Below are 25,386 nucleotides of genomic sequence, written 5' to 3'. Positions count from 1 at the left end.
TGGGTCCTCCAAGAGTGTTGTGCTGTCCTCGCAGATGCCTGACCTCAAATGTCTGTGTTTCTGCTCCGTCTTACAGGGTGGTGGACTCACACTAACACAAGCAGACCAGGAGGGTCAGGGAAGAAAGCGGGGGTGGGGAGGGAGGGAGGGGGGGGGGACAGAGAGAGAGAGAGAGAGAGAGTCTGAAATTCATTACACCTACTGATGGATCTGGCTTTGATAGCCCAGCCATATCCGGCCTACTTCTCTGCACTTAAAAAAAGTTAATTGTTTCTATTTCGGATAGGTCTAGTTTAAGGATAAGAAAAAGGCAAAAGTGGCCTAAAAAGGATATTCTGATTCAAGTAAGCAGAACAAGTTGGCTGGCTATGGGCTAGCTATAAATATTCATGAACTCATTTCAACTGTTAAGTGAGTGTGTACAGTTAAGGGCGTGCATTAGTAAACCATTTATTGTCCCTGTGTTGTTTCGAAACACTTTTACCAGGATATCATGGTTGTTCGGAGCAGTGGGGGCGTGGAGGAAAGACTAGTCTTAATCACAGATGCTCTCACCTCAATCACTCCCCAGGGGTCCAGCCAGGCGCAGCCCCCCCCTCCCCCTTCCCCCTACCATCGCCATACCACCCACCCTCCCACTCGCCTATTCAATCCTTCCACCTTCAACCCCTCCATCGGTATCAGCTCATCTCACATCTGCTGCTTATGTATTCTCTGTGTCAAAACAAAACACACACAGAGACACAGACACAGTCACACACACACACACACACACGCACACGCACACGCACACCCACCCACACACACACACACACACACACACACACACACACACACACACACACACACACACACACACACACACACACACACAAAGGAGTAAGTGACACGCATATGAAGATTGAAGTCTGCTGAGCAGATAATGAAGCAGCATTATTGGAAAAGTCCTGATGATGAGTCTGCAATCTTTCCTGGCAGTCACTGGTCCTGCTTACCTTACAGTCAAAGACAATGGAGGCTGTCTACAGTGTGGACTATAGGACTTAGGGTTTATTGCTTTATTAGATTATCTGTATCAACATGCTGTTTAAGACAATCCAATCCATATATAATGGGACTAGAGGATGTATGGTATTTCAGTTTTCCCTTGAATTTGTATAATCAGTTGGCTGATCTTATAGCATAGAGACCACCTGTTATCATAATGGCCATGTGGTTATGTGTTACCATGGACACTCATTGTTTTTCAAAATGATCTCACTGACTGAACAAATAATATTATTTTTCTAGAATAAGACAAAATGTTTCTTTACATTCTAGCAATTGATAGCTAGCTGGCTCTAAACACACCTATCAGTTGTTGCCTACAATAATGCAACGTTCTGCCGATCTTGTTGTGTGTGCTAGTGCCTTGTGGTCCCATAAATGAAGACGTGTATTCCAAATCTGGTACAATAGCCCCCTCTTCTGGCAGACCAGAGGAGCTTCAGCCCAGAGTTTTCGTACCAGGGGCCAGCAAGGTCTCATTTGAGTGTGAGATGAGATGAGATGAGATAACGTTTATTGCCATTTATGCATACACATTAAGCATACACATATAGGAATTTGATTTGGCGTTACAGTAAGAGCATTTCTAGGTGCAATGCAAACAAGACAACACAGGACAGACAGCAGTGCAGACAGAACACAACAAACTGTAAAACCATAGCTGCCATGTGTGGACTAAATCAGTGTGACAGTCACCTTACAGTCCAGACAGCATCATATGTATGCCATTTAGCTGATAATATTATATACCATTTAGCTGATGCTTTTATCCAAAGCGACTTACATTGCATACATTTTTCATGATTTACTATGATCCCAGCAGTCAGAGACCATCAACGCTAACACAACCTAAAGCCATCTATCACAGAAATGTAATCATTAACCAACTTCATTAACAGTCATCAGACTCAAGACTCAGACTCAATCAAGCACATCCAGTCCAGGAAAGGCATTTCATTTGTTGTAGGTCAGGTCCAGCTCACTGCCTCCTTAGTGGTTAAGGCCACTGGCCAAATCCCCCTACCCCCCAGAAAAGACAGATGAGCCCCCAGAATCACAGCTAATTGGAGAGTTTGTATCCGGGCTGTTTGACAAGAGGAGGAGAACATCTAGAGGCCATCATGACTACCAACACATTCATGTCATGGCTCCACAACAGCTGTCAAGAATTAATTTGAACCCCTCTGTTTGTGCCTTGGGTCTACTGTAAGCATTTCTGTGGGCCATGAGTCAATCCCCATATGGCCTCCAAACATGGTCTTCGTCTAAACACCTACTCTTGGAAGATTAGCCATTGGCTAAAAGAGGTCCTAATAAAAAATAAAAATAAATAAACCTGTGATAAATTCATTGCCTATCACCCAAAACAACAGATGGTCTGCAACAAGGACAAAGTCGATAAAACTGGGTGTTCTGCTCTGAAAAAGTTATGTTTGCTTTCTGGCTGAGAAAGGTTTGACTCTGGAATCGATTCTGTTTAATAAAAGCCTCAATATTTGAGAAATCATACTGTGAGTCTTAAAATACCCTTATATAACTTGCATTGGAGTGTCCATTGGTCATCTACCAATCTCGTTGGAGTTAAAATGATAATATGGTATGTGTCCAACCCAAAATGTAAAAATGCCTTCATGTTTCATTATGTTCTTCATAGTATTAATTATTATTATTATTATTATTATTATTATTATTGTTGTTGTTATTATTATTATTATTATTATTATTATTATTATTATTATACTACAGCGAAGGCTATGAACTAGTGAATACTGCGCCCCAGTATGGTGTCGCAGTGCCCACACCCGCCTCATCGACTCGCCTATAAACGAAGCCTTGCGCATTGTGACAGGATGCCTGCGTCCTACCCCCGTGGACAACCTTCCCATCCTAGCAGGCATCCAGCCCGCAGGCCTCCTCCGCATGGGAGCCACAGCACGTCTCGCCTGCCGGGCCATGGAGCTTCATAACCATCTGCTCCATGATAGGCTCACTATAACGGCGGAGCCCTCCCGGCGGCGTCTCAAGTCGAGACAGTGTTATGGCATTTGGAGAACGTAGTCATTGAATGCATTCTGTATGAAAGCAATGCACAAATCACAGAGAAAGAGTCACAGTTTTGTTCACATGGGTTTCTGCTCTGCTGACTGTATGAAGAGTTGTGAAACTGTGGTTTCAGTATTGAACATGGTGAGTTAGCAATCGTAAAAAACTGTAATAAGGGGATGCAGTACTGTTGTTATACCACTGAGGGGCGCTACGTAAGACAGCAGGCTTGTGCTATATGTTAATGTCTTGATGCACTTGTCCAAAACAGTTCATCGTCTCCGTCCAATACTGATTCTCTCCGAGTGCAACGTAGGTGGAAGCTGCCATCATTAACGTTAACAGCTTTAATGCTTTAATGATCGGAATGAGAGATGAATATATATGGGGCTTTTTAATGTTATTATTTGTATTATTATAATTGTTTTTAAATTATTTTGGGGGGGTAAAGAAAATGGAGCTCCTGAGACCAGACAAAACTCAGACGGATGACGTCATAATCACAACAGTCGAGATGACATAATAACGTCACAATCACATGTGGGTTTATAAAAGACAATCGAGCCAGTTTGATGTCAGTTTCACGAGGATCAACACGCTATCACAAGGTAAGCGCCTGTGGACGGACGGACGGACGGACGGACGGGGGGGGGTCTGGATGTGGCTGCGCGGGTGTGTGTGTGCGCGCGCGCTGAGTGTCAAAGTCTAACTCGTTTATTGTTTGAAAGTGATCAAAAGTGTATGCCAACAGAGATTCAATCAACTCTCCCGACAACCTGCTCGGAAAATGGGCGTGGCCGGCAATCGTAAATGTGAAATGTGTTCAATAATTACAAGCAGAAATCATAGGGTTGCCAGATTGTTTGGTGAAATTAGCGGTTTTAGACTGTGGTTAGGGTGGAAATTGTCATTTCCATCTGGCAACCCTGCTCGCGAGTCCAACTATAAGGTAGCCAATCAAGAAGCGAGCTGACTTCTTCTTTTTGTTATTCGGCACTTTTTTTGCCCTGTCGCACATGGTTGTCTCGTACAGGTCAGTCAGGGTACTACGTTAGATAATAATAATAATAATAATAATAATAATAATAATAACAACTTTATTTGTATAGCGCTTTTCCTGCAAACGTTGCGGCTCAAAGTGCTTTAATCATTATATAATCTTAATTTAATTATTTTGTAATTTAGTTTAGTTTATTTATTTAGCACACAAGAGATTGTGCAAGGAGGGAACGAAGCCCAGAAGGCTTGTACATAGTTCCACTCCCGTCAATATTTATGTTTCAAATAAACATCAAGGAACACTTAATGCATGTCAATAAGAGAAAATAAACCACAAACAAAATCATATCCATAAAGGCAATATTAAAAGGATGAGTTCACGCGAGATTTCTGGCTTGGGGAACGAGACTAACGAGAGTTTGGAGTCTGTCGTAACGAACATCTTTATGTCTGTGGGGTGCTGAAATGGGGAAATTGGCGCACACCACACACAACACGATCAAGGCTGTTCAATCCAAGATGTTGTTTCTTCATGTGTGGGGTCTGTCTCAGATAAGATTTCGGTTAAGATTGAGAAAATCCTTATGTGTGTACCCCGCTTTAGTTGGCACTGTATCTCGGATGTGATGCTGCTGTTGCTGCAGTGTGAACTATTGATGGGTGTATAGGCCCTAGACCTAATGGATTTATTAGCCCCCCCACTCAGTATCACCACCAGTCGCCACACTGATTATAATTGTTTTTAAATTATTTTGGGGGGGTAAAAAAAATGGAGCTCCTGAGACCAGACAAAACTCAGACGGATGACGTCATAATCACAACAGTCGAGATGACATAATAACGTCACAATCACATGTGGGTTTATAAAAGGCAATCGAGCCAGTTTGATGTCAGTTTCACGAGGATCAACACGCTATCACAAGGTAAGCGCCTGTGGACGGGGGGGGGGGGGGGGGGGGGGTCTGGATGTGGCTGCGCGGGTGTGAGTGCGCGCGCGTGCTGAGTGTCAAAGTCTAACTCGTTTATTGTTTGAAAGTGATCAAAAGTGTATGCCAACAGAGATTCTTATATAAAGAAGCTTTTGCTTTACAACCCGACGTCCTAGACATATTTTTTGAAGGTAGAAATACGAAAAGGATAATGGCTTTTTGGCACGTTGCACCTGCAACTGATGCTTCAATCACAATGTCACGCAATATCAACGTCAGTCACTTTTGAAGTTCAAACAGCCTCACAGTCATCCATGAACTCATAGGGGACAAGTCATTCTAGAATAATAATATATACATATAAAATACGTCATTTCACATTCTCTTCCTTGTTCAGTTGTTTGTAGAAAGTTATAGAAATGCCAAATAAGAAGAAGAACCAGGGAGATGACTTCAATTTCCAGTCTGCTTGGCAGCTTGAAAAGGAGTTTCATGATGACTACATCGCCTTAACCAAATCTCTGGACGCCCGCGGGGACAACAAGGCCCAGGGAGCGGCCCCACAGGCCCACAGAGCAGCCAGCCCGGAGGACCAACCCAGAGGTGTGTGTGTGTGTGTGTGTGTGTGTGTGTGTGTGTGTGTGTGTGCGTGTGTGTGTGTGTGTGTGTGTGTGTGTGTGTGTGTGTGTGTGTGCGCGTGCTGAGTAGAGATCAACGTGGGTCTTGTGTGTAAATTACCGGAGAGTCTTGAATTACAGATGTGCGCTTTAAAAATGTGAATAAGACGTCATAGAAGTTGACAGTTTAGTTTGTTGGTTTTGAGAAATGAAGTAATTAAGTAATTTAAGTAATTATATAATAATAATATATAAATCTAAAATACGTAATTTCACATTCTCTTCCTTGTTTTTCATATTTTAGCCATGTATAACAGTAGCTCAAGAACGACAAGAAGGAAGCATGAGCAGAAAGCGCGCCTTCGGGAGGCTGCTAGGCGCAGAGAGGAGGCTGCTAAGCTGAAGGTGGACAGAACTATTAAGACTTCATATGCCAATGTGCTGGAGGTAAGCATTCCGCAGATACAGGCACCCCAGAGAGCAGCGAGCCAGGCCGAGAGAGCAGCCCCCCAGGTCCAGAGAGCAGCCCCCCAGGCCGAGAGAGCAGCCCCCGAGAAGGAGAAGTCTCGTACGGACCCGATGTGTGAGCGTGTGCTGGTGGGGATGAAGGAGAAGTGGAAGGCCCGGTTGGAGGAGTTTGAGGCCGAGAAGGCCAGCAGCGCTCTGACAAAGGCGGAGTTGGAGGGAGCGAGGGAGGAGGTGGAGGAGAGCAGACGGAGAGAAAAGGCAGCCCCCCAGGCCAAGGGAGCAGCCAGCCTGGAGGACCAACCCAGAGGTGTGTGTATGTGTGTGTGTGTGTGTGTGTGTGTGTGTGTGTGTGTGTGTGTGTGTGTGTGTGTGCGTGCGCTGAGTAGAGATCAATGTGGGTCTTGTGTGTAAATTACCAGAGAGTCTTGAATTACAGATTTTCGCTTAAAACATTTGCCTTGACAAGTAAAAGTCTATGGGCTTGACGGCCCGCCTGTATTAATAGATTGTTGTAAAGTTATAGGTTACATGATTAACTTTAATTGGTCCCAGAAGACCTTGCGACAAGACGTCATAGAAGTTGACAGTTTAGTTTGTTGTTTTTGAGAAATGCAAATTGTAACGTCCAGAATTAAAGTGAATATCCAGTGTAGGCCAACACATTTTTTTATATAAAGAAGCTTTCGCTTTATAACCCGACGTTCTAGCCATCATTTAGGAAGGTAGAAAATACTACAAGGATACAGCTTTTTGGCCGTATCCTTGTAGTCATTTCACATTAAGTAATTTCACATTCTCTTCCTTCCGTTTTTATATTGTAGCCATGAGAAACAGGACGCTTCGGCAACCTACTAGGCGGCTAGAGGAGGCTGCTAGGCTGAGGGCCGACGGAGAGAGAAAGGCCTCCTCCAAAAAGTCACTGCAGAGGACAAGAGTCAGCAGAGTGAGGCCCTGGTGGACAAGCTGGTGGCAGCGGAGGAGGCTCTGGTCCTTGAGCAACCTCCAACAAAAACTCCACGTTATGGAGCAGGAGAAGAGGAGCCTCGTCTGTGACAACTCCGACCTGGAGAAGGAGAGGAGCCAGGCCCTCGCTGCCCAGCGAGAGACTGAGGGGAGCCTGGCCGGGGTCAAGGCGACCCTCCTGGAGACCGCCAACGCCACTAGGGAGGCAGAGGACCACATCAAGGCCCTGCAGAAAGAGGCCCTGGAGGACAAGCTGGCGGCAGCTGAGAAGGCTCAGGTGCTTGACAGGGAGGTGGAGGAAAGCAGACTGAGAGAGAGAGACCTCAAAAGAAAAGTCCATGTTATGGAGCAGGAGAAGAGGAGTCTTGTCTGTGGCAACTCCGACCTGGAGAAGGAGAGGAGCCAGGCCCTCGCTGCCCAGCGAGAGACTGAGGGGAGCCTGGCCGGAGTCAGGGCGACCCTCCTGGAGACCGCCAATGCCACCAGGGAGGCAGAGGACCACATCAAGGCCCTGCAGAGAGAGGCCCTGGAGGACAAGGAGGCAGCGGAGGAGGCTCTGGTCCTTTGCAGGGAGGAGGTGAAAGAAGGCAGAGTGAGAGAGAGCAACCTGCAGAGTGAGGCCCTGGAGGACAAGCTGGCGGCAGCTGAGAAGGCTCTGGTGCTTGACAGGGAGGTGGAGAAAAGTAGACTGAGAGAGAGAGACCTCCAACAAAAAGTCCACGTCATGGAGCAGGAGGAGAGGAGCCAGGCCAACGTCAGGGCCCTGGAGAGTGAGGCAGCTGAGGCTCTGGTCCTCACCAGAGCTGCTGCCCTGCTGGACCTGGAGAAGAGCAGGGATGAGGCCTGCACGAAGCTCCAGGAGGACAGAGACCGGTGGGGGAAGGAGAAGGCCTCCCTCACAGCCGCCAACCTGCTCACCGCTGAGGCTGAGGAGAGGAGCAGGGCGGAGGTGGACGCGCTGAAGACGGACCTGGTCACCTCTCGTCAGCAGCTCTCGCTTTCCCAGACCAAGCTGCAGCAGGTAGAGGACCAGGCCAAGCTGCAGCAGGTAGAGGTCCAGGCTCTAACAAAGAGGAAGGAGGAGCTGGACGACCTGACGTTGGTTGGCGACGAGTTGGACGCCGTGTGGGAAGAGAAGAGAGAGGAGGAGAAGAAGTCCAAAAATCTTAAATGTTTAGGGTTAGGCTTTGGGTTAGTGTTAGGGTTAGGCTTTGGGTTAAAACGTTTATTGGGTTAGGGTTAGAGAAAGAAAAGAAAAGAGAGAGGAGAAGAAGAAGAAGTCCAAAGTTCCCTTCTTTAAATGTTTAGGCTTAGGGTTTGGGTTAGCACATTTAATTCGTTAACATATTTTTGGGTTACTTGGCATATTTATATGGTGTTTGAAAAAAACTAAAAGTGTTTGAATGACACACACACACATGCCAGAAGTTCTATCTTTTCAATAAAAGCGTGCAAAAAAAATGTATGTGAGACTTCATTTCCAATTTTATGTGAGATTTCATTACAAAAGTCAGTAATTAGTGTGCTTGCTGTAGGCAAAGTCAACCAGGACTATATACACGTGTCCGACAGGTCTAAGAGCACCACTGAGACACGGGAACTGGCAGCCCTTTCTCTGACAAGACAAGACCACGTGGAAAACGTGAAAATCACAAAACCTGTTTGCCTGTTTCTACAGATTTAACAATACACAGATATCTTACATCAAAATGTTCATCTCTTCACACTGTCACTCCACATCTGAATATCTGTTCTGGCCGTTTGACGTTTGTTTGTTGACTAGCTAACACAGTGGCTTTGACACCCAGTTACTACGGTAACGGTCTGTGGTCTAACACAGGGACGGGCAACTTGGATGGTGGTGGGGGGCACAGAATGTATGTACTGGTGTAACAGAGTTAAACATATATGTACAGTTAGGTCAATATATATTTTGACTATTTTAAATTTTAGCTGTTTACCAAAACATCTTCAAGTTACAGTTATAATGAACATGGGCTTAAAGTGCAGACTCTCAGCTTTAGGTTAAGGGTATTCACATCCAAATTGAAGGAAGGGTTTAGGAATTACAGCTCTTTAATATGTAGCTCCCTCTTTTTCAAGGGACCAAAAGTAATTGGACAATTGACTCAAAAGCTGTTTCATGGGCCAGTGTGGACTATTCCTTCATTATTTCTTAATCAATTAAGCAGGTAAAAGGTCTGAGTTGATTCCAAGTGTGGCATTTGCATTTGGAAGCTGTTCACAGGTCAGGTACTTGCTCTAGGTCAGAGTGTTCTATGAAGAAGAGTGGTACCAATGAAGGGGTCAACTTTCTATTGGCCCAAACACCATAGTTCCTTTACATGATACCAACAGAGCATGTTGCCTGACAACTGGTTGTTAGTCCAATAAAAAGTCAATTTTGGGTAAATCAGGACAGTATAACCAGGAAGCTATGTGGAACTATTTGAAGCTCATTGGTGCCACTCTTCTAACATACCACTCTGCTCAAGGCTACTTGGTTGCTGTTTTTCTGTTCAACCAGTTCTGCGTAATCTATTTCTATACTCACTCACATCGCTCTACTCGATAGCTATTGCTAACTATTAACTGTTGACAGATATCATGTCTACCTCCCTCTACCCATCTATTTCTATGCTCTGTCTTTCTGTCACTTATCCCATGCCCCAGACACTCAAAGACGCTTTACTAACTGAAAAGATCGAGTAGTAAAATAAAAAGAAACCAAAAATGATTGTGATTGAAGCATCAGTTGAAAAAGCTTCTTTATATAAGAATCTCTGTTGGCATACACTTTTGATCACTTTCAAACAATAAACGAGTTAGACTTTGACACTCTTTTGACAGATATCATGTCTACCGAATCTATTTCTATGCTCTGTCTTTCTGTCACTTATCCCATGCACTGTGTGTGTGTGTGTGTGTGTGTGTGTGTGTGTGTGTGTGTGTGTGTGTGTGTGTGTGTGTGTGTGTGTGTGTGTGTGTGTGTGTGTCTGTGTGTGTGTGTGTGTGTGTGTGTGTGTGTGTGTGTGTGTGTGTGTGTGTGTGTGTGTGTGTGTGTGTGTGGAGACACCCATTTGTGCCTGCCGCACAGGATCTCAGGCAGCAATGCAGAGATCTCAACATCAGTGCGGCAAGATGGGCGGATTATATGTGGCGCGCGGAGTGGGAGGCTAACACCTCCAAACTCCGCGACCACATCCCAGTCGCCGGCGTTGAGCCCCTCGGGATGGACTTGCCAAGGCTATCCTGGGTGAGGCTCAATCGTCTCCGGACCGGCGTCGGGCGTTTCCACTCATCAATGCACAGATGGGGCTTGTCCCCAAATGCGTCGTGCGAGTGTGGCGCAGAGGACCAAACCGCAGACCATATTATCCTGGATTGCCCGGTGTACCACCCACCCAACGGGATGCATGGTCTGTCGGTATTAGATGACGAGACGATGACGTGGCTTCTGGAGGGGTGTCCAGAAATATAGCCCGGGTGAGCCCCTCAACCAGGTCTCGGGGTGGTAAAAGGGTAGCCCCTCGGCCCCGAGCCTGGTGGAGTGGAGAGGAAAAAAACAACTACCCATACGCCGAAGAAGAAGAAGAAGCGAAGGCTATTACAATAGCTGAAATATTTTTTCCCTGACTTTTATTCTGAAACAGTTTTTTTCTGACTTTTATTCAGAAATATTGTTGGGGGGACTTTTATTCTGAAAATAAAAATCAGACTTTTATTTTTAAACATTTTTTTTCAGACTTTTATTCTGACATTTTGGGGGGGGGGGGGACTTTTATTCTGAAATGTTTGGGAGGGGACAGCTCTCAGATGCAGACTGGATGGCAGATTTTGGATTTGCTGTAGAGGTGACTGCACTAATGAATGAACTAAATACCAAACTTCAATGCAAGGGCCTTTTTGTACATGAAATGTACAGCTTGGTGAAGGCTTTCATGAGAAAGTTGCAGTTTCTCTCCAGCCAAATTGAGAACAACATTCTCACCCACTTGCCAATACTAAAGCAAGTCACACCCTCAGCTGATCACCTCTGCAGGTACTCATCCATGTTAGGAGCTCTGCATGGTGAGTTTTCAAGGCGATTTCAAGACTTCAAAACAATTGAGAATGAAATGAACATGATTTGTTCTCCCTTAATTAACCTGCAGTGTGGATAATACACCCAGCGACGTTCAGCTCGAACTCATTGACCTGCAGTCTGATACACTACTGGCAGAGCACTTTAAGTCAGTATCACTGCTGGACTTTTACTCTTCTCTCAAAGAGGAGAACTTTCCACACATGAGGAGGCATGCTCAGAGGATGCTAGTTCTCTTTGGATCTACCTACACATGTGAACAAACATTCTCAGTGCTGAAGTTCAACAAATCCAGATACAGATCCTCTCTCACTGATGATCACCTGTCAGCTGTCCTTCGCATCTCCACCTCAGACATTCAACCAGACTTCAGTGCACTTGTTCAAGCCCAAGGCAGACTGGACTTTTCTCACTGAACACAAAAAATAACTGAAAAATATCAAAAGCACTTGTTGCTTTTTCTACTCAGATGCTTAGCTCTGTGTGTTGTGACTTTATAGTTAGTTAGACAGTTAAAATAGATTGATTAATGTGTTACATGATTGATTCACAGTTAAAATAGATTGATTAATGTGTTACACGATTGATTCACAGTTAAAATAGATTGATGAATATGTTACATGATTGATTCACAGTTAAAATAGATTGATTAATATGTTACATGATTGATTCACAGTTAAGAGATTGATTAATATCTTACATGATTGATTCACAGTTAAGAGATTGATTAATATGTTACATGATTGATTGACAGAAGTACATTTCTGTTGTATTAGCTAAGAAGAAGAAGAACTGCAGGTTCCAGAATGTCTTGTGGAAAGACGTGATAAAAGTTGACAGTTTGTTGTTTTTGAGAAATGTGAATTGTACATTGAATTGAAAGTGAATATCTAATAGCTCGTTTTATTGAAAAAGAAAGTGATCACAAGTGTATGTCAGCAGATTTGTATATAAAGAACCTTTCGCTTGATATCACCAGTCCTAGCCATCATTTCAGAAGGTAGAAATACTACACTGTGACTGTAATGTTGTAGGCCTATGTATGGAATGTTAATAAATAATAGGCACAAACTGATGTTGCAAAGGGTCAAAACTATAGCTGCATTTACTTCCCTGTGTTTAAATGAGTCCTCTTGCTCTTCTATATTTGACCTACTCCACATTTTCATAGCCTTATCGTAACATGTATTCTTACCAGTAGCAGCTAGTCAAACCCACATCATTTACTGCTTTTTATAAAGCAATAAAAGTAATATTGAGCTGAATTAAGTTCAGCCTACTGGTCCGGCCCTCCACAATAGTCCCGGTTTCTCATGTGGCCCATTGTGAACATTAATTTCCCACCCCTGGCCTGAGCTCTCAGTGGGGCTGCTGCAGAATGTCATGGATGGACAAACAATGTGGACCAGACATTTTTTTCTGACATACAGATTTAGGGCTACTTGTTCTTGTTAATCCAGGTATGATTCCAGGATAGTTTCCTACCCCCAAATGATTCAGGAAGTCATACCAGCCCTTTACAAACAAAAATATGAAAATATAATGATGTCAGTACAAGTTGGCAAGTCCTAATGTGAAGTTGAAAGCTGCTTATGTGAATACAAGTACAGTACAGTTCAAGTACAATTAATTTTCTAAATGCTGCACCTTAATGGATGTTTTATTTTATTTTATTATATTTTTTATTTTATTTGAGAGAATATTCATTATTCTGTCGATTTGACTGTTGTGAACATCTGTCACTCTGGACCAGCACAGAGAGCAGGACCCCATACCTAAATCATAACTAACTACCAACAATAATGTTGCAAAGAAAAAGAAAAAGAAAACAATAAATGAGATCTACATAATGTTTTAAGCGGACATCAAGTAATAGTGTAAACAGTGTAATTATATTATTTGTATTCATTCATTCATCGATTAAATTAATTTAGTAATTTATCCAATCCATGATGCCCGATGACCATAAATAACCTGTCCTTATAATAAGTTGTGTGGGGGCGGACAGGTTCCCTCCTCTCCTATCCGGAAGGCGAATTTGCGGAACCTAGGATGGTAGGGTAAGGTAGCCAATGAGGGGGCTCTTCATGAGTGCTTCGCCAACCAATCAGGTAGCGGTATTGCTCTACCTTCCCTGCTTCGCCAACCAATCAGGTAGCGGTATTGCCCTACCTTCCCCTACCATCCTAGGTTCCGCAAATTCGCATCCGGAAGGTTCCGTTACTCCTCTCTTTATGGAAGTGACGTCAGGCTGTCAACATGTAAGATGGCGACTCATCACAGGCAGAATGCTGCTGGCCGGAGGAAAGTCCAGGTAACATCTTTATTAACTCATCATTCTGCTGCATGCAGAGTGGAGGTGTTCACAGTTGCATTATACACATGCAACACTTTAGCCGGGGGTGACATGACATATAGCCTTTGCGATCTATGGATCATGTCACTGAACCTTACAACGTGTGAGGGGCAAGTGCAGCTTGCAGACCCCCAGACCTGCTCTCGCTTAGCAGTAGCACCACTAGTGATGGAGCTAAGCTGTGTTAGCTACCTTACTGCTAAGCAGACCGTTGATTCTGAGGCCCACTAGCATTTTGAATAATGCATCTAGCTTGATCGCTTGACCGAGATCATCCTGCTACATTAGCGATCTGTCAAGAAGAGATGTGCATGTCAGCAGTGGCACCCGCCCCCCGTGACTAGCATGGCCAGTTGTGGAGAGATCACGTCCTGTCTAAGCGAGCATTGCAATGTCTAAGCTAGCTAGAAGCTTCAAGCTTTAGTATGCAACCCAGTTGGGAGTCGTGGGTTCAAATCACCAGTAGTAGCTTTGATATGCAATGATAGCTCGTAGACGATTGCATATCATTGACAGTCTGTAGGCTATCTCGCTCAGAAACCAAACCAAAGGTCAGGCAGATCATAAAAAAAAGAGGCTGACATATGACAACATTATTGATGTAACTCTCAGACAGAACACACTGTTATAACAATGTCATCATCATCCATTAGAGCACCATTTCCTTGACCATGATCAGCTGTTGACAGCTCAATTCACAGAACATACTCTTATAACAATGTCATCATCATCCATTAGAGCCCATTTTCCTTGACCATGATCAGCTGTTGACAGTTCAATTCAATGGTGCCGCGCTGACATGCACTGAGCAGAGATGCATTAAGTGCCAACAATGGCAATTGGTACATCATCCATCTTCATTTGGCTGTTGTATGTAGTGTTCTCACTCAGGTTCTTTCTCATGTCCGCAGGTGTCATATGTGATCAGAGATGAGGTGGAGCGGTATAACCGTAACGGGGTAAACGCTCTCCAGCTTGACCCGGCCCTGAACCGTCTTTTCACGGCGGGCAGAGACTCCATCATCAGGATATGGAGCGTGAACCAGCACAAGGTAAACTGTCTCTCACTATGACACACTTGACCCCGATAGGACGCTTTTATGACCATGTCACCCTCTGTCTCAAGATGACACTGTGGTCTTGATACAGTAGGCTTCGTTTGGTATGTTCTAGTGTATACAAATAATGCAACATCGTATACTCTGATGTTCCTAAGGAAATACCCTAGACTATGGTGCGTTTTTTTTTTAATGCTGATGTGGTAAAGAGTGAAGGTCATTGATGTGGTGATAACGGTCCCCTGGTAGTCTCGATATAGCCATAGAAACACTGATATAGCATTACTAATGCTCGATATTGCAGCAGGACCCGTACATCGCATCGATGGAGCACCACACAGACTGGGTCAATGACATCGTCCTCTGCTGCAACGGGAAGACATGTGAGTGAGATGAGTTAGTCCAGATTTGCAGGGTTAAACAGGCACTGAAGAGGAGTGTTGCTGATTTTCATCACTCAAGATGGGAGACAACATCAGTGGGACATTTTAGATATTGATATAGATATTTATATTGACTAGGGGTGTAACAGTTCACAAAACAATTGGTACCTCGGTTTTTAAGTCATAGTTCGGTACGTTTTCGCTATAGCGGGGTAAAAATGATCACAAAATATAAGAAAAAGAAATGTGTTTTTAATTATTATTATACAGTGGTTTACTGAACAAACAGTGGGCCTTTCTTTCTTAAATAAAATAAAGTCTGTCAATACTGCTGCAACCAGCTGCAACCTACTAATAAAAAGTAAAATTGACTGAAAAGTAAATCAAAAATAAATATTCTCTCAAATAAATTAAATATAATACAAATATATCCATTAAGTTGCAGCATTTAGAAAATGAGCTGTACTGTACCTACTTGTATAATAAGGTTACATTTACTGAAATGTAAATAAAAAATGAATATTCTCTCAAATAAATAAAAAATATAATAAAATAAAATATAATAAAACATCTATTAAGGTGCAGCATTTAGAAAATGTATTGTACTTGAACTCAGTGTTTCCTCTATATGCATTTATTGGTGGCGGGCCGCCACGAATGAATTTCCTCCGCCACCAAATGATTCAGACAGTCCACTTTGATTCAGGCTGCGCAGAAAGGCAGCGAGTTATTATGACCGAAGAACTGAAAAAAAGCATGTGTCCCTGAACGCTCCGCCAATCACTGTGAGTAAACTGACTCTGAGAATGTCCTCACGTCACATTTTACCGTAATACCCTATATGTTGGTTGAAGTGCAACATCTCAGCTTTCAGGGACAGTTGGATTTTTTTCGATAGCACAAACCGTTTAGAAATTACGGTAATTACAATGTCAGGTGCGGATTTGTGCCGGTGGCGGTACATTCGGCGCAGAAGTGGTATCTATACTAGATAAATAATAACCATTTGCTTACGTAATTTTTCGTTTGTTTACATAGTCTGAAACTACAGATGGTAAGCTTTCAAATGATGCGTCATACATTGAAATCGGAAAAAAAAATAAGACGACACGAGTATTTGAATGTTTGTTTGTATCATGTTTTGCTCAAGAATGGTGACTGCTAAAAACGCTGCTAGCGTTTCGTTCTAAAACGAAAGTATTGTAACGTCCCCACTTGGACAGTGGTTGAAATAATGACAGATAGCTTCTCTCATGTAATCTGTGCGTTTAATTGTAAACTATCTCATACACAACTTTCTTAGTTCACCGGAGCGCTCTCTCCCAACGGTCTCAATAACACACACAGCACCCGCCCCCCCCCCCCAAGTGCCATTCATTCTGACAACACACACACGCAGTCGTAAAGCTCTAACAGAACGTGACGTCGTAAAGTGCTGCAATGACATACTGTCGTGCATAACAATATTGGTATTTGATCACCTTCTATATAAAATCACCTGCTCGGCTTTAATGAATTAACCGCTATTTAAGAAATTATATTTGTTGCGCTGCGCGCGCGAAAGACGACCACTCCGCCACTAATGTGAAAAATCCTGGAGGAAACACTGGAACTGTACTTGTATTCACATAAGCAGCTTTCAACTTCACATTAGGACTTGCCAACTGACATCATTGTATTTTCATATTTTTGTTTATAAAGGGCTGGTATGACTTCCTGGCTGAAATGCGGACGAGAGGGAACTACGTAACGATGCTCCATTACTCTCATGTGTTTAAAACCTGTGTTCTCGACAACGGAGTATGGTCCACTGCTATAAAAACACCTATGGCGTTTGTTATTGCTTTGGCCCGGTCTGTATTATTAGCGAGTGGTTGCTTAAATGCCGTCGGTGTAATCCAATCAAATGACTTGCTCTATGATGTTGAACCCAGTGTGAGCTCCTGCGCTCTCAGAGCAAATTTATGAACGCACCACCTGAGATTACTTTTAAAAAGTTTCGCACGTGCAGTACAATGCTGCATTACCCACGGACTGAACCAAACGACCCGTACCAAAGGTTTTCGGTAGGAATACGTGAACCGTTACATCCCTAATATTGACCATGGAAAAGTTACTCAATTCGCAGATAGTGTTAAATTGGACGTACCCTGGCCCTCTGATCATGTGTTCTGCAACTCTCTCTCTCTCCAGTGATATCTGCTTCCTCAGACACTACAGTGAAGGTGTGGAACGCTCATAAAGGATTCTGCATGTCCACACTACGAACACACAAGGTAATCCCCCCCCCCCCCAACATTTTAACTCATATTCACATTCTTGTGTGTTTGAGGGGCTTGTTCTCACAGGCTAACTAGTTGTGTGTGGGGTGTTTGTGCAGGACTATGTTCTCTCAGACTAACTAGTGATGTGATGTGTGTGTGTGTGTGTTTGTGTGTTTGTGTGTGTGTGTGTGTGTGTGTGTGTGTGTTTGTAGGACTATGTGAAAGCCCTAGCCTATGCTAAGGACAAGGAGCTGGTGGCATCAGCAGGGCTGGATAGACAGATCTTCCTCTGGGATGTCAACACACTGACAGCACTGACTGCCTCCAATAACACTGTCACCAGTGAGTAAAGCCCCTTTCAGACATAGTTCCCTGTAAATTGCAAGGAATCCCAACCCTGGTTCGCCAGTGATTTTCGCCGTTCACACATGAGCTAAATGCCAGATGATTGCCGGGTTGCGCCTTTACACACGTCTCGGCTTTGCACAAGCTACTTGAATCACGCATTCAACTGGATTAGGGATGGACGGTTTCCAATTTTTGGGAGATGGTGGGGGTGCTCACTGCTCCGTAATGCGTTTATATCACAAAATGTACATTTGATAAGTAAGTAAGCTAGCTAACTATGATTGGAAAGGAAGCCTGAGACAATGTCCATGTAAATCGCGTTCACACATACACCGTACCAGGTAAATTCCATAGAATTGGAATGGATTAACATGTCTATGTAGACTCAACTTGAAACTTGAAGCTTTCACAACATCAAACTGTCAGTCGTTGACTTTAGACAGCTAGCCTAGATTCCCCTGCACAGTCATGGGACTAATGACCTTGTGTGTCTGTGTGTCTCTGCTGTATTGTAAGTTTGCACCAGCGTGAGGATTTGTCTTCTCCACAAAAGAAGGTTAGGTCAAAGGTCATGCAGTCATCATGTCATGTTGTCCTCCTTAACTCTGCTGTCCCTGTCCTATCCCAGCATCCTCTCTGAGCGGGAACAAAGACTCCATCTACAGTCTGTCCATGAACCAGATGGGAACAGTCATCGTGTCAGGGTCCACAGAGAAGGTAGGGTCAGAGGTCAGACCGTCACCATGTCAGGGTCCAAAAAGACTTGCTTCACTGATCGTTACTACTTTGTTGCAAAATATTAAGTCACATGACATTGTCAGTTTGGCAGTTAAAGATGTCCTTATTGTGATGATTTAAAGTCTACATCGCTCAGTCAGTGAGTGTGACTTGCAGGTGCTGAGAGTGTGGGATCCTCGAACCTGTGCTAAATTGATGAAGCTGAAGGGACACACAGACAACGTGAAATCACTGTTGCTGAACCGCGATGGCACCCAGGTAAGATTGAGTGAAACAAATAAAAAAAACTTAAAACTTTTACCTGGCATTTCATGCTATAATAACATGGCATTTCATGGTATAATAACACAGTATTTCATGCTATAATAATACAGTATTATAACGCTGCTTCTCCCTCCAGTGTCTCTCAGGCAGCTCCGACGGGACCATCCGGCTGTGGTCGCTGGGGCAACAGCGATGCATCGCCACCTACCGCGTCCACGACGAAGGCGTGTGGGCGCTCCAGGTGAACGAGGCGTTCACACACGTGTACTCGGGCGGCAGGGACAGGAAGATCTACTGTACAGACCTACGCAACCCTGACATCAGGGTCCTCATCTGTGAGGAGAAGGCCCCTGTCCTCAAGGTGAGAGGCAGAGGGGCACCCTGGGTAATGTAGTTGCGGTGAGGTTGAAACGGTCAATAGTATTGACTGTGTTTTTGTCCGCGGTTCAGATGGAGCTGGACCGGACTGCTGACCCCCCCACGGCCCTCTGGGTGTCCACCACCAAGTCCACTGTCAACAAATGGGTAAGCTCCGCCCCCTACCCCCATCGACATGGAGCAGACAGTGGGACTGAGTCACCTGATGTCATCATACAGCAGCTGGTGGTTAGCTACAGTAGGGCTAAATTAGATAAGTAGTAAGTTGTAAATGTAGAGTTGAAATGATGGAAATTGTACGTAAACAAGTTCCTTTTCAATTTAACATATACAAATAATATTGGATCATAGGTCATGATAATTCCTCGTCTTCTCTAAGATAACCCGTACGTCTGTGTAGTTGTTATCGATGTTGACTGCTGTGTTCTTCTCTGTCCTGATGTACGGCAGTCTCTGAAGGGTATTCATAACTTCAGAGCATCTGGCGATTACGACAACGACTGCACCACTCCCCTGACTCCCCTCTGCACACAGCCCGAACAGGTCATCAAAGGTGAACATACACACACACACACACACACACACACACACAGAGGCACACGAACACACACACACACACACACACACACACACACACACACACACACACACACACACACATGCAGATGCACACGAACACACACACACACACACGCACACATTAGGCAGGTCATTAGAGGTCTACTTGAAGGGTTAGGCTTTATTAGGCTGACATTTGTCTATTCAACACCTACGATCCCACCGCCTGCAAAACACCTCATTCACACATGGTGTTATAGGAGCACAGTCTAATACTGAGCTACTGAGATGCTAACCCGCGGAATTTCGGTTGACGCTCCATGCGTTCTAGTTTAATGTGTTGCTGTTGGTTATACAAGATCCGCAGTCGTTGGTTTGCTGCATAATAAACATTTATTGCGTTACTATGTGCCATCAATGGCTTAATCACTTGTACAGAACAATAACAATAACAAACTCAGCGCCCTTGCGGTCAAACCTATTTGCCCTTCCAGGGTCAACACCTGACGATAACAGCAAATGTGCTACCTTGTCTACACCTGCCTCAGGTATTGTGACAGCGCCACCCCATGCCCACACAGTGAATTACAACACGTATCACAGGACCATATCTGGCTCCTACACGTGGCATGGCACTCCAGAAGGTCCAGGTGTTAGCAGGAGAGATTTCATAGGCCCAATCCGTTTTCCTTTTCTACCCCCCTACGGCTCGTTTTGGAGTGCCACTTGCTTTGGAGCCAAGGCCTTCGAACAGAGCCACAAGGGGGTAGTTGTTTGAATCTTCGTCTATGAAATGGGACAACCCTTCAAGACCCTGATGAAACGTTTCAAAGGGAAAGTTTTCAACCACTACGACCTTGTGGCTCTGTTCAGAGGCCTTGGCTCCAAAGCGAGTGGCACTCCAAAACGAGCCGAAGGGAATCGGGATTGGGCCATAGTGTCTGTTTCATTTGAACTAAAGCAAGTCTCACAGTGAGTGTTGTGTGTGTGTGTGATTGTCCTGTAGGTGGAGCTAGCATCATTCAGTGCCACATTCTGAATGACAAGAGACACATTCTGACCAAAGACACCAACAACAACATTGCCTACTGGGATGTTCTCAAGGTATTCCCCACTTTCTTTCCTCTTGTGTGTTTTTGCGTCGACAGTTTCTGTTGTTGACCAGTGTTTGATTCAGTCGACACTCCTGAGTCCCCATCCTTTCCCTCTCCCTTCAGGCATGTAAGGTGGAAGACCTGGGAAAGTTGGAGTTTGACGAGGAGATTAAGAAGAGGTTCAAGATGGTTTACGTGCCAAACTGGTTCTCTGTGGACCTCAAGACTGGGGTAAGACGCTAAGCTAAAGGCCTCTGGGTTGTCGAAAATTACAACAAGACTACCAATGTTGTCTTGTTATTCCACATGTTAAAGACCAAAAGCCTGTCGTATATAATCCTTCTTTTACAACTTTTACAAATGGAGATTCACATCGTCACCATAAAAGAGGGTAAAAGGAGCATTTGTGTGGGGACCTTTTTTGTTCTTTTGATGCATAGCTCTTATTCTAGTGTCTAGCCTGCAATATCAACGTGACGTTGTTATGTATTAGATGTTGACCATCACTCTGGACGAGAGTGACTGCTTCGCCGCGTGGGTGTCGGCAAAGGACGCAGGCTTTTCCAGCCCAGATGGATCCGACCCCAAGCGTGAGTGCGACAATGAGTTGATTATTAGTGCATGACCTGACACTCACCTTGAGAATACTGTGTATTAGTGGTATGATTTGTTCAAGGATGCGTTTGTATATACTATTAGAGGTATGAATTGCTCAAGAATGTGTTTGTGTATACTGTTTAGGGTTGCAAAAGTTATGTAAGTACGGGAAACTTTCAGATAATATTGAAACCCATATGGAAACATTGGAAATGATCAGAAGGTTTCCCAAACTTACGGGAATCATGAAACCCAGTGTTTCCCCTACCATTGCCTTGGGGGGGCGGGCCGCCCTCCCAACGGAACCCCCCGCCCCCCCAAGAAAGAGGAATTATTACGGACGTGGACACCAAACATCTGACAAGCAGGCTAAAATATCCGCGTTTTTTAAACGCATCCAACCCGAATCTGGCGAGTGGCAAGCCCATAGGCTCGTTGGTAACGTTAGTCCGCCGTAGTCTCGCATAGCCAGACCTATCTCCACACTTCACGCTGTGCCAGCGCTGGAGAATAATACAAGATTTTGCGCAAGTGTGCGCGCGAGATGCGAGAGTTTTTGCCGGCTGTGATGTCTGCAGATTGAAAGTAAGCAAGTTGAAACGTTAGCAAATATAATTGCTGAGTGTTCTGACAGAGAAAGTTGGTTAAAATTGGTCGTTATTATCGTGACTAGAAAGTGTCTGACTATAGTTCCATAGTGTAAATAGTGTCAAAGAACTAGCAAGCTAGCTAGCTAGCTCAGAGGTGATGAGATGAGCTAGTCTCCTTGCACACTTGCCAGCTAAAGAGCTAACCGGAGGCACTTTATTATTTTACTTAAAGTAGATATACTATCTTTCTTATTCTGCTAGAGTTGGGCTTCATGGTAATACCATAATGGCATATTTACAGTACATGGACAGTTGATTGAAGCATTGGAAATGTCTGTTTTTTATAGTTGGACATACACATTTTTTTCAGGTGAGAGAGTAAAGTCAAATTGACATTATCTGACTGCATTGCCCACAGCAATCCAATATTCAATTATAATTATGTTATAAATTGATATGGATCAATTTATGCCTCTTATTCGATTATAAATACTCTGGCTGTTTTGTTTACATTTTGGTTGACAGCAAAAGGGAGAGAGGAGGATAGGGAGGGAGAGAAGGAGAGAGAGCAGGATGGTGCTCTAATACTATTAGGTATGAATTGTTCAAGGATGCGTTTGTGTACGATAACAACATGACGTGGGAGGTGGGTGGAGTCTACACAAAGAGACATATGTGGCAGATACAAGGTGGTGCTGATATGTGCTGTATTTCTGTTGCTTTGCTAGTGAACCTGGGTGGACTGCTGCTGCAGGCTTTACTAGAGTACTGGCCCCGGACACACATCAACCCCATGGATGAGGAGACAGAGATGAACCACGGTCAGTTGCCACACACACACACATACACACAATTCCGCCCTGTATATTTGCCATTTTTTCTCTGCTTTTCTGTGTTATTCCAATGCAAAAACAAAACAAATAAACACGTGAATACCATAGCATTTGTAAAAGAGAAGTGGTGCATTATCTGACAGAAGTGCAGGGGTGCCAATATTTTTGCCCATGACTGTACATCTAATGACACTTTGCTATCGCATCATCTACATTCGGTATCCTGACTGTTGTATGTATGTGTGCGTGTGTGTTTGTGTGTTACCAGTGAACGGAGAGCATGAGAGCAGGATACAGAAAGGAAACGGTTACTTCCAGGTGCCACCACACACTCCTGTCATCTTTGGCGAGGCGGGAGGGAGGACCCTCTTCAGGTACCGTGCACACTCCTGTCCTGCCTACTCGTCTCACAGACGAGTATTCACTTAGAAACTATGGAATGAAGATTTTGTCCACCCCAGATTAAGCAAGTGTTCTTTATGACTTGGTGTATCGTTTAAGCAATTCAAGATATTCCATCTGTAGGAGTCTCAGGTGTGTGTGTTCCTACCTCTCTGTGTGCCCTCAGGTTGTTGTGTCGAGACTCAGGCGGAGAGACAGAGTCCATGTTGCTGAACGAGACGGTCCCTCAGTGGGTCATTGACATCACCGTAGACGTAAGCTCTAGTCCTTTCCATGAGAACACTCCAAGTCCATCACTGTTTTGACGTGACAATGTACTAGATGTAGTTGTAATGGCTTCCTATACGCGCCCCCCCCCTCCCCTTTTCTGTTCTCCGCTTCCAGAAGAACATGCCCAAATTCAACAAAATCCCATTCTACCTCCAGCCTCACTCCTCATCGGGAGCAAAAACGTTAAAGAAGTAAGCTTTGAAATAATGCCACACGATGCATTTCCACCGCGGGGTACAGTGTTGTGGGAACTCGGCTGATATTATGGTGTGGTGGTTTCCGTAGGGACCGTCTGTCTGCCAGCGACATGCTGCAGGTGAGGAAGGTGATGGAGCACGTGTACGAGAAGATCATCAACCTGGACAACGAATCTCAGACGGGCGCCTCGGCCAACGAGAAGGCCAGCGAGCAGAAGGAGGACGAAGACATGGCGGTACTCGCCGAGGAGAAGATCGAACTGCTCTGTCAGGACCAGGTAAGCCAGGCTGAAGCCATTGGTAGGTAGATAGATAGGCCCAGCCCCTACCAGAGCCTTCTTCCTATGTCATTTTTCTTCTTCTTCTGTCACTAGACCTGCACACCACCATCAGGTTCTTCTTGGACCTCAATTCAATCCATTTGTAGGTATAGAGGGGGTTCCAGCATCACTCACAATCCTCTTTCTAGGTGTTGGACCCCAACATGGACCTGAGGACAGTCAAGCATTTTATCTGGAAGAGCGGAGGAGACCTCACACTCCACTACCGGCAGAAGTCGACGTGAGGGCGGCGGGGTAGAAGGCTCGTCTGCAGCTAGCTGCCCTCCTCTTCCTCCACCTCCTCCTCCTTCTCCTTCTCTTCTGGCACCACCCAGGACTGTTCAAAACTCATCCGACCCAACCCCATGAGTAGTGCGGTGTGGTGAGGCCCTGCCACAAAAAGCAGAACTCTACGACTCCTTATAAGAACTCACAACACCTTATAACCCTTCAGAGGCATCCGTCTGACCTGTAACTGGAGCTTCACACACACACAGTCACTGTTCTCCAATCAGTCATGTACGCAATAGAGGCAAGAGGTTACAGGGAGAGAGGGGGGGAAAGGGGAGAGAGGGGGAAAAAGGGGAGAGAGGGGAAGAGGGAGGGAGGGAGGAGTGATGGAGGAGAGGTTATTGTGCTGTGTACAGTGAATGGACTGAGGACATCTCAAAGGCATTTTAAAGGTTTTGCCATTTAGGTTTTTCTTTTTTTCCATTTGCCTCCTCCTCCTTGTTTCTTTTTTTTTCCTTTCTGGAAGTAAAATGATATATTAACATGCCTCTCTTAGGAGAGGGCATGACCATCTTGAGAAGTCGCTCTGCGTGGGAATTGACTTTGTGACGTGAAGGGTAGATTGACCGCACACCTTTGTATTCCTTTTCACCCATACATTCCCGGGAACATGCTTGTTTCCAACCTATGATCACCACTCTGCTGAATCCCAAATCGTTCCCCTAACTCCTATCCCCTGGCCTGATTGGAAGGGTGAGTGCAATATGGCAAAAGTTCTAAAGAAGCCACGAAGGGGGGAAACGATGCATAAAGCTGGGTGATATGAACAAAACCAAAAACATATCACTCTAAATGAATCCATTGGTTTCTCGATAAGAATGAATCGTTTTTTTTTGTTTTGTTTTTTAAGTGCATGGTTACTTTCGGTAATCGCAGCATCACTTTAGGAGAACTGCCAAAAGGTTCAGTGAAGCGTGGGAAACAGTTGTGGTTGGCTGGTATAAATGAAACAGCATTGATGAAAGGCTGATTTTATGCGTGCAGCAACGTAGTGTACTGAAAATGACCGATCTTCGGTAAGTGCTAGCCACTTACATGTCGTTAAATGTCATTTTTGGTTCATCGTCTCAGCTATACTTCTACTTCCGATCCATTCCTCCTTAAATCTGTAGGAGTGTCTGGTGTGTAGGAGTGTGTGGCTTTATTTGGGGATTCAGCGTTCATCTCCCATGCAGATTCCAGAGGTTGACTAAGCATTAGTGGGTAGTCATGTGACCAGTCTAAACAATCAGTACTATAAAGTAATGTAAGGACGGGATGCCTCTATTGTATGCATGTACCCCTCAGTAACTGGA

At 44.5% G+C, this 25,386-nt stretch overlaps 1 protein-coding gene across 5 annotated transcripts; it reads left to right on the top strand.

Annotated features, from left to right (window-relative positions):
* Nucleotides 1-13,384: 13,384 nt before the first annotated feature.
* On the top strand, nt 13,385-24,340 carry wdr48a (WD repeat domain 48a; the record flags this gene model as incomplete). 5 transcript variants are annotated; one of them, XM_080542981.1, is made up of 19 exons in its annotated part: nt 13,385-13,464; nt 14,418-14,558; nt 14,869-14,947; nt 17,141-17,223; nt 17,424-17,553; nt 18,188-18,281; nt 18,438-18,555; nt 18,698-18,922; nt 19,012-19,086; nt 19,390-19,492; nt 20,504-20,601; nt 20,715-20,822; nt 21,085-21,181; nt 22,507-22,599; nt 22,880-22,985; nt 23,180-23,267; nt 23,398-23,474; nt 23,569-23,758; nt 23,950-24,340. In XM_080542981.1, the coding sequence occupies 19 exons, from the start codon at nt 13,417-13,419 to the stop codon at nt 24,043-24,045; spliced, it is 2,049 nt and encodes a 682-aa protein (XP_080399107.1). In that variant the 3' UTR covers nt 24,046-24,340. The 5 variants fall into 5 exon arrangements, with proteins under 5 accessions (XP_080399107.1, XP_080399110.1, XP_080399108.1 ...); XM_080542984.1 differs by having other exon boundaries at nt 13,393-13,464; nt 18,188-18,276; nt 18,454-18,555; XM_080542982.1 differs by having other exon boundaries at nt 13,417-13,464; nt 14,872-14,947; nt 18,188-18,276; nt 18,454-18,555.
* Between the last annotated feature and the right edge of the window lie 1,046 nt (nt 24,341-25,386).

This window comes from Nansenia antarctica (assembly GCF_963989245.1).
Source record: "Nansenia antarctica genome assembly, chromosome: 12".
Lineage (NCBI taxonomy): Eukaryota > Metazoa > Chordata > Actinopteri > Argentiniformes > Microstomatidae > Nansenia > Nansenia antarctica.
This window is presented reverse-complemented; position numbering and strand designations above follow the sequence as displayed.